The 10,393-nt window shown below is 32.5% G+C and overlaps 1 protein-coding gene across 4 annotated transcripts in view; it reads right to left on the reverse strand.

The window, feature by feature from the left end:
- LOC105233616 (transcriptional regulator ovo) overlaps positions 1–6,748 on the reverse strand; it is a 69,870-nt gene extending 63,122 nt beyond the window's left edge. For 3 of the 4 annotated variants that reach the window (XM_011215738.4, XM_019992955.3, XM_049454393.1), the window contains exon 1: positions 5,655–6,747. In XM_011215738.4, coding sequence (XP_011214040.2) covers positions 5,655–6,267 — 613 coding nt within the window. In that variant the 5' untranslated portion in view covers positions 6,268–6,747. Of the gene's footprint in view, positions 1–5,654 lie in introns of all 4 variants that reach the window. The other variant, XM_049454395.1, reaches the window with a different exon arrangement.
- Between the last annotated feature and the right edge of the window lie 3,645 nt (positions 6,749–10,393).

Below are 10,393 nucleotides of genomic sequence, written 5' to 3' on the forward strand. Positions count from 1 at the left end.
AACAAACAGGCTAACTGGCTGTCCGTCAGGCTGACTGTCTGTAAGGTTGGCTTTGGCTGGCTGCTTTCTGGGCTAGCTATGTGCTCGTCGCGGCATTCACGTACGCGCTAGTAGTGTGCCGTATCTGTGTGAGCGTGTGTGCGCGTGTGTGTTTCGGCCATTTCGTTGATGGCGTTGATTAGTTGCGCTTCATTCTTCATTCTAGCCGAGGTGGTAAAAGCGCATTCACATTTTGTTGTGTAATCGCACACACACACACACACACACGCACGCATGCTTACGTGTGTGAATACATAATAATAAGCGACAAATGAATGATTGAATGAGAAATGTTGTTGGCTTTCAAGTTGCTTTTCTGACGAAAAATTGATTTCAGACGAAAGACAAACAAAAGTTGCGTAATTAAAATTGTGTGAGATTAGTTTTTACGTGTGCGATTAGAGCATCACTGCGGGTTAAGCAACTGCGAAGAGAATTTTATGCGAAAAAATTATTGAAGAGGGCTGCTGGTTGAAGTTGTTTATGAATATTTGGTGAGCAAAAGAGGAAAATAATTAAAAAATAATTTTTTTTTTAAAATTTTTTTTTTTAATTTTTTAAATTTTTTTTTTTAATTTATATTTAATTTTTAAATGTTTTAATTATAGTTAATTAAACAAAAAAAAAAACAAAAAAAATATATTTTTGTTATTTTTTATTAAATAATAATTATTTTGGACTAAGAAAATATTTTTTTTTGTTATTTTTTTATTAAATAATAATTATTTTGGATTAAGAAAATATTTTTTTTAAATTTTCCTAGTTTTTTTATCTTTACTATGAAAATACCTTTCTTTCAGCAATAAAAAGGCATAATAATTTTTCAGGGAAAAAAATTTACTGTGTTTAAGTCAATAAAAAAATTTATATTTCAATATTTTTTAAAATAAAATTATCTACTATTTAGTTTAAGAAAAATAAAAACAAATATTAATAAATTTTTAAAGAAAAAAAATTAATATAATTTTTTTTTTAATTTTTAATAAAAATACTTTTTTTTTTAAATAAAATGCTATATAAATTTTTTTTTTAAGATAACAAATATTTTTAGAAAATTTTTTTTTTCAATAAATTGTTTCAAATTAATAAAAATACTTTTTTTTTTAAATAAAATGCTACATAAATTTTTTTTAAGATAACAATTTTTTTTTTATTTTTAAGAAATATTTTTTTTGTAATAATATTTATTTTCGTTTCAGAAAATTAAAAAAAAATTGTTTTTGTTAAGAAAATAAAATAAATATTTTGTTGCAATTTTCTCCCTTTTTTTTAATTTTGAACTATATATTTTATTATTATAAGATTATTTCTTAACCAAAAAATAAAAAAAATCATATAAAAAAATTTTTCAAATATTTAGTTTATAGTGAAGCTCTACTAGGGCAAGTTATATATTTCAGACTCTTGTACTTCAAAAATTTTGGCGGAAATATGTTTTCAATGCAATTTTGAAACTTTTAAGAAAAAAAATATCTGCTTCAATAGCCTTTATATACCAAAATAGCAAAGAACGCTTGATTTTCTTTGCAAACATGTTTATAATTAATTAATTAATTTGCATATTTATGACATAAAATTGCATTAACACACAAATATGAATATACTTTTCATTGTAGCAAACCATTATGGCGCATGAATGCCTCAAAGCAATGAATGAAAATATAATAAATCGCCACATTAAACGAATTTATTTGAGTTCACAATTATTTGCGAGCACAATAAGTGACTTTACTAAGCAAATCACAACATAAACACAAACGCAAACACCAACAAAGCGCGCAGAATCAAAGCGAAGGCAGCAGAATGCAAAAGCGACATTTAAACAGTCGTTGACAATCACTCATTTCGGGCAATCACTCAGCGGCAGTGGCAGCGGCGGCGGCGGCATGCACGCCTTTTATTGAGCGCGACGGTAGCCATTCGAATGGCAATGTAAGCGTGGCGTGTGGGTGTGTGGGTGCTGGCAGTCAATCAAGCAGCCGGAGTCAAGCGGGCTGGCCGTCATTCATACGGTTAATGCGCTTTGAGACATTTGCGATTTCTGAATTTTTGCATTGTTTCGCTGGCAAAAAGCGATAAACAATTATTCCTGCGCTAAATTATGGCACAACCACTAATATGTTTAGAGGTATGTGTTGTAAGTGTTGTTGCTTGCTGACAATATAAGGTAAACACACCCCCATGCAAAGCAGTTAGATGGAGTGCGCTGAAATAATAATGATCGCAAGAAATTAAATGAGCAAAAAATTACAAAAACATATGCATATAAAAACAACAAAAAATATATTGAAGAAAAAATGCAAAAATGAGAGATCATTACATTTGCGCAGCTTCAACTGTTTGTCGACGCTACAGTTTCATGATATTTGCATTGGTTCACGCTGCGCTTGGCAGCTAAGTCCCTAAGCTTTCGAGTGTCGCCTTTTTGCCTCCACCCAGTGGTGATTTTTTGCGGCAGCGCCTGTGAGGGTGTGCTTTTTATTTGCGCACTAAATTTCGCGAGGACAAATGCTGCAGTAAAGTAGTATAAAATGATCGTATGTGGTATATATATACATATTTATATGTATAAATAATTATTTTGCCACTTGCGCGCTGCAAGGGGCTGGCATGTGTCAAGCTGTCGTGTTTGTTGTCAAATTGTGTGCGCTTAGCGGCGGCGAACGCGAGTAAGCGCGGCTCATTTGTCGGCCAGCGCTTAGTACTCAGCTTTATATAGATATAGATATAGATAGATAGATAGATATGTGTGTTACAAATAATAATTTTGTTTTGTTGTTATTGTTATTTTAACAAAATGGGTGTAGACCAATTGTTGTTTGCTATTAATTAGTTTAGATGATTTTTATCGCCAGTTGGCAATCGGACAGACAGCGATATACACATGTGCAGTGCGGCGATGACTTAATTAAATCAGTAAATGAGCGAAATTATTAAATAAATAATAAAATTGAAAATAATGCTTCAATGCATACACAACAAAGTGATGGTCAATTAAATATTTATTGTATGTAATTAGGGAAGCTTGAAAAGGAAGGCTAAAAAGGGTGGAAAATATTTGTACAAAAGTCGCAAAATAAGTTTTTTTTTAAATACTGCTTTTCCAAGAAAATGTTATGTGCTTAAAAAAATATTTTAATTCAAAACATTTAATTTAATTAAGACTAATTTATAAAATTAAAGTAAAATTAAAAAAAATTAATATTAAAAAAATATTTTAAATGCAAATTATAATGTTTTGCACTTAAAAAACTTTAAATTTTTTTAAATTTTTAACAGAAATTAGTATTTTAATTAAGACTAATTTCTAAAGTCAAAGAAAAAATAAAAAAAAATTAATACTATTTAAAAAATATCTTAAATGAAAATTGTTATGTTTTGCACTTAAAAAATTATTTTAATACAAATTACTATTTTAATTAAGATTAATTTTTTAAGTTAATTAAGAAGAATTGAAAAAATTTGTTATAATTTAGAAAAATATTTTAAATTAAAAATATTATTTAGAAAATATTTTATTTAAAATTGTAATTATTTTTTAATTAAATTATTATTCAACTTAAATAATTAGTCGTACTTAAAAAATTTACTTTAATTAAAATATTTTCTTACACAAAAACAATATTTTAAAATAACTTTTTATGTAAAAAAATATGTACACATATTTTTTAATTAAGTTGATTTTAATAATTTTTTTAAGTAATTTTTTTAATTATTTTTTTGGTTTGCAATTATAAAACTATCTTTAAATTTAAATCAAAAATTTTTTTAAATTAAATTATTGTTTAACTTAAAAACTTATTCTTACTTAAAAAATTTACATTAATTGAAATAATGTCTTATGTGCAAAAAATATTGAAAAATAATAATTGTGAACAAAAATATATATTTTTTAATTAATTTTAATTTTAATAATTTTTTAAATATTTTTTTTTTAATTTTTTCCTGTGTTTTAATTATAAAAATATACTTAAATTAAAATTAATATCATTTTTTAACTAAATTATTATGTAATTTAAAAAATTAATTTTACTTAAAAAATTAATTTTAATTCCAATTTTTTCTTGTAATCAAAAAAAGTTTCAAATTCTTTTTTATGGTTATATAAATATACTTTTTTAATTACGTTAATTTTAATAAATTTTAAGAAATTTTTTTCATTAAAAATATTTTAATTAAGCAAATATGGCTTAATTATTTCGAAAAAAGTATTTTGCATGGAAATTTGCTATTTTTTTTAAACCTGCAGATATCTAGCTCTCATTTCTAATTCGATAAATTCCCTGTGCGTCAATGACTTTCAGCATTTTTATTCGTTGAAAATATTTTTTAATTACTTTTTAATTTTTTGTTTCGCTCATTTGTAGCAATTTGTTCTTTATTTATATTTATGTTGTTTTTATTTGCTATTTTTCGTGTTTTTGCATAGATAATTGTGTTCTAACAACGTGTTTATAGCATTGCTCTCAAAAATAGTCGAAAATCTATTTTTGTACAAAAGACTTAAGCAGCGAACTTGTTTAGACACATAGTATTAAGCAACTCCTTATATAAACTTTTGATGAATAAATAAAAATAAACGGTATATTTGCGTCAAAACGAGAGTGACACGCAGTTGAATATGCTTTCAATTTTTTATGCAAATATTCAGAAAATAAATAAAAATATTTTTAGAATAATACATATATGTTTGTTGTAGAGCAGGAATTGGAAGTATATATGCAGTGAGCAGGCTAGCGCGACTGGAAGCGCATTTAGCATTAAAAAAAATTATTTATTGGGAAAAATTAAATTTTGGTGTTTTTAAAATTTTTCAGATTTGACTTAAAACTGCAAATATTAATTTTTAGATTTGTTAAATAATTTTGAGCTCCATTAAACACTAAATATTTGTTTCTTTTAGCAATAATGGATAAGAATGATAGCATAAGTGGCTTTAAGGGTCAATAAAAATTTTGCTTAAAATATGAAATACAATTTTGTATATTTTCTAAAATATGCTTATTTACTTTTGAACTCATATTCTTGCGGAAAATGATTATTTTTTTAATGTTTCTTCCTCAAAAAATATGTTTTGATTCTATTGGTTGTCGTATTTCCATTAATTTTATTTGGGAAAGAGAACTCATCACCTTAGTCAGGGAACTAATTACAGTTTTTTTTATCAAAAAATATAACTTTGATTCTCTGAAAGCCATATTTTTAGGGAACTAAAATTTTTCTTAAGAAAAAAATAACACAAAAGACTTAAGACACGAACTTGCATGGACTACTTTTTTCTTTATATGTTTTTAAAACATTTGAATATTGAATTCAAAAAAATGTTCACTGTTTTTATTATTTTTGGGAATTCTTTTTTGAATTTATTAAAATTAATTAATTTTCCACTTTATTTGCAGCGAAGTTCGTTGCTTAAGTCTTTTGTGTCCCGCCTATAAAACCATGGCAAATGTGTCTGTTTAAGCCCAGAGCAGCACATACGCATAAAAAAAGAAGCCTAATAAAAAAAATTAAATTTATCTTCTTTTCGAATCTATATAATCTATATATCCAACCTACAACAACACTTCACAGAACAAAGAAACAAAAAAATCGAGTAAAAATCTGCGACTTACCTTCAGCAGCGTCAGCATCTTTATCAACATTATGTAATTTCTTCTCCTGCTGTTGTTGTAGTTGTAATTGTTGTTGGCCGAAATAGTAACGGCGATGATGGAAGCGCTTGCGCGAAAGCGGTGGTGTATTTGGCGCAGTTGTTTCTGCTGTTTCTGTTGTTGTTGTGGTCGGCTTCACCAGGAGATTCACTGGTTCCTCACTTGTCACATTGGCTGTCTGCGTATCCTCAATAACTGCCGACACTGTTGTTGCCGTTGCTGTTGTGGGCGATGTGCTGCGCTTGTCCACCAGCAAGGCAGTGGCTACCTCAGCTTTGCCCAGCGGCTCGGGCGTCTTGGGCGGCTGCACCGGTGCCGGTACGAGTGCTGGCGGCGAGGGCGTTGTGTGCGCTCTATAGCTACCATGTAGACCGAGTTGGTGCCGTGCTGGCGGCGTGTATGAACGTGTGGCAATGGACGATGTGTTCGGCTTGCCGTTGCCCACCGGTGGTGAAGGACTCAACGGTGGCACGAGGCGATCATCTTCGTTTTTGTCCTGCAACAGATTCTGTGATTCCAGCAGGCGTTGTTGCTGCTGGTGCAGCCGATTCTTGATGAGAAAAATTTTCGGCATTTTAACGGTTGTGTGTGTTCGTTTTGGGCAAAAAGTTTAAGTTTTTTTTATTAGCTTTAACTTTCTTTCTCTTTTCACTGGGTTTGGTATGTTGTAGTCATAGTCACTGCCAGCAAAACACTAATCCACGCTGTGTGTTTTTGCTGGAGCTGCAAGTGCCGCTATATTGGCGTGCACAGCTGTTGTTTGTGTTGGAAAATTCTTTTTGAAAATTTTTGGAATTTTTCAATGCGTTTACTTATGTGTAATTTTTGCAAAATTTAACTTTTTGTTGACTGCGCGTGTGCGCCATTTCGTACACTGCACAAAGTATTCGTTTTTGAATTTTTTTTATTTTTTGAAAAAATTTGTGTTTTGAAATTTTTTATTTTTTAAAAAATTATTTTTAACACAAAATTTTGTTTTTGGATTCAAAATTTATTTTTTTGTGGAAAATTTTTTTCTCAAAATTTCTTCTTCAAATTTTTTTTCTCAATTTTTTTTTCTTAAATTTTTTTAAATAAATTTTTTTTTGTTTTAAATTATTTTTTTTTCACCGAAATTTATGAACACACTTTTATTGTATTTCAGTTTTTTAAATTTTTTTTCAATATTTTTTGAACACAGTTCTAGTGTTAGATTTACTGTTCGGGCAGTTTTCCGTTTTGAGGACGAATATAAATTCGATATTCGTTTATTTAATTAATATTTGTTCACTTTTTTAAATTCTTTTGTTTTTTTATTAGTATTTCTGTTTTTCAATATTTTTTAAATTATATTTTAATAATTTTTTTTATCAAAAACTGTTTGAAAATTTTTTTCAATTTATTTTATACTTCTTTCTTTGCTAAGCTCGCGGCTAATAATCCTTTATTTTCTTATAAAAATTTCATATTTTTCACTTCTCACAAATATTCACTTCACTTGGACTATTTTCCGATTTTCAGCCTTTTGCTTAATGCCTTGCGCTTGTTTCTGTTTCCTTGCGTTGTTTTCTGGCAGTAGGAAATTTCAATGCTACACAAATGTATAGGCACTTATATGTGTGTATGTATGTATGTGTTTGCTTTTCAACTTAGAACTTCAAGAACAAGATCAAGTGATGATGATGCACTGTTAGTTTGATTATTGCAAAGCGACGAACGCGATTTGGAAGCGCTACACGCGTGTATCCTCAACGCTGGATCGTCTCTTACTGTATTCCAGCGGTACTCGCGCACAAGCAGTTAGTCCAAAGTCGGCCCGTTGTGCGGACGCTGTCGACGCTGTCGACGCCGTCAATCAGCAGCAGCGGTTCATCCAATACCCACACACACTCACACTCACTCGTAGACACACAGGTGTGTGAGTTTAGGCGCAAGTGTGTAGAAAGTGTAGCTCAACGCCGACAATGTCGGGCAACGGTGGCGCATCGGCACTTTTACACGGCCGCTCGATCGTTGGCGACCGTCGTCGTTACTTCGTCTTTTCAACGAACACTTATTTTATTATAAGAACTAAGCGGTTGTGCGTATGTGCGTGTGTGTGCCGTTGTTAGAAGTTCTTACTTTTGTCACTAATATATTTTTATGCTATGTTGTTGTCGTTGTTGTAAATGCAGAAAAACACCGTAAGCCGCAGTGTAACGTACGAGCAGCGTATGCGGTTAGAACTGAGCGCGACATTCGGCCGATCAGCGTTCTAAGCCAAACCAAGCGCTCTCTGCCAAGCCTCGTTTGCGTGCCCAAGTGGGTTGACGCAGCAGCAGCAGCAGCAGCGCCTGTGCGTGTATTGGTGCTGAGTGCAGGTGATCTTGGCTCAGGTAAGCCCACAACTTCCCGCTTGCAAGTGCTTGGGGTTGTTTGCTTGCTGCGGCCTCCTTGTGTGCTGCTCTCTGCTGTCGCGCTCTTTGTATTTGTTTGTATGTGTTGTTGTCTATGCGTGTGTGTTTGTGTTTAACGGTTTTAGCATTTTACCTGTCTTTACTGTTTCTTCTGATTGTCGCTGTGTGTTGCTGTTGTAGCGTCTCGGCACGCATACTCGCTCATTTCGCGCTGTCTCACCTGTTAGCCGCTTATTGGAGATTTTCCCAACTGGCGCTCTCTCATTCATTGTGTGTGTAGCGTGCTCGCGCTCTTGCGCTGCTCACTGTTGATTTCTTCGCATACAGTTACTCAGCTGAGCGCCCGCTCGGCTCTAGCTGTAATGGCCGGTAGCTCCAATGTACGGTTGTTGTTTTGTTGTTTGTGTTTGCTCTTCAACCACATGTTTTTGTCATACGCGTATAACTCTTCGTCGCGGCCCGTCTCGTCGCCGCGTAGTGCCGCTGGCTTCAGGTCTGCTTCGCATTTGTATGCTTGCTTAGTTTTTCTTTCGTAGTTTTGCTTTGGTTTCTTGATTTGCGGCTTTATTCCGACTTGAATTTGGCTTCGCCGGCCGTGCCGTCAGCCAGCGGTCGCGGCTTCATAGTTCAGAGTCAAGGTAGAGGTAATACTTGTATTACCTTTGTGCCAGGTTTTTTTTATTTTTGGTTTCTGCTGTTGTTGTTGTGCAGGTTGTACGTTAGTATTCAGCTTGTTGCTTGCTGCTCTTCTTCTTCTTCTTCAGCTTCGTTTTTAACCACTCCGCTGTGTGTCTCTATTATTGCCGGCAAGTTGGCGTTGCTGTGTTGTTGTGTTTTTCTGCATTTTCGTCGTTTTCGGCCGCGATGGTGTCTGAGCTGTTACTTCATACAGCACTTTTCGTCGTGTTGGTGTGTGTGTGTGTGTTGGCATATAACTCTTGCTTTAACGATGTTTTTCTTGTTATTGCTCTTGACTCTGAATTTTAGCCATTTGCGGTCTTTTTGGTGTTTAGATTGATTTTTATTTTTGTTTTTATTGTTGTTCTTCGAAATAGTTTCTTTTTTTGGCCTCTTGGCTTGTTGCATGTTTATCGCTGCAGTTCTTGGTGGTTTTTCGCTTTTGGCCAAATTTAAGGCAGGCAGCTCGTGGTTTCCCATACTCGTGTGTATGTATGTAACCGCAAGTTGTTGTTGTGCAATAAGGATTGGAAGAAAATTGGATGTTTGGTAGTCGCTGGCAGTTTTTGCTTTTGTTGAGCGCGATTGTATGTGTGTGTTTCCGTAGATAATAGGTTAGTTTTCTTCAAGTGAGTGCAGCGTGGTTTCGCTTTTCGATTTTGATTTAAGCAATGAAAGCTTCTTTGAGGAAGGAATGGTAACTAAATATATTGGTGGTTATATTATTCTTTCGCTGTTTTTAAGATTATGTATTTGCATTGTATATATTTTGTAGGGAGTTTACAGGGAGTTGAAACAAATAAAATGTTCTTTATTAAGTCTTCTACTGCAGCAGCTAAAACTTTTACATTTTCCTCGACGTATTAATACTCTTAGAGTCTCGTCTTACTTACTTATTTATCCCTTTAAGCCGCTTCTTCTTCTGACAATACTTTCATATATGAAAATAGTCTGTTTTTGTTGTCATCATCTTCCAAATCACTGAAGCACCTTCAGGTATAGTTCCAGATTCACCGAAAAGTAATCACATTCTCAGTGAACCTGGTTCCCAAAATTGTCTTCATTAAGACGCATTGTGGTCCATCATCTAACTTGCCATTTTTAAGTGGTTAGTGAGAGGCCTTTCATTTCCAATGAAAGCTTGATGTTTTTTTCTGCAACATTAATAATCTACCCACTATTCCTGAGGATCACTAAAGAGTTCGTGGCTATTATCCCTCAGCCTCAGCGAAAGCGAATTGAAATTTTACGATGCCCACGCTCCTTATATGAAAAGTATAGTGGCCTCTGCATCCACTTTTTTTGAAGATATGCAGTATTTAATAGAAAAGAAGTGGCTTTAAGATAAGTTTTGAAAGTACAACAACCAGAAGCAAAAAGTTCACTTAAAACTCTGCGAAAGCTGTTTAGTCCAGTTCAAGAAGTGTAATTTTTGCGAAATTGTGAAGAAAATTTTTAGTGCCCATACAACAGGAAGCTCTATGAAAGCTTTGTGAAAGCTCGTACTGAAAAAAAATTGTTTTCAAATGACTTTCCGATTTTTATCAGAAAACTTAGAGAAAGGTCTGACTAAAATAAAGAGAAACTCAAGTCATCGGTTTTTATAGGCTATTTTCGAATTTACCAGAAAGCAGTAAGTTCACTAAA

The sequence above is a fragment of the Bactrocera dorsalis genome, chromosome 4 (assembly GCF_023373825.1).
Source record: "Bactrocera dorsalis isolate Fly_Bdor chromosome 4, ASM2337382v1, whole genome shotgun sequence".
Taxonomy (NCBI): Eukaryota; Metazoa; Arthropoda; class Insecta; order Diptera; family Tephritidae; genus Bactrocera; species Bactrocera dorsalis.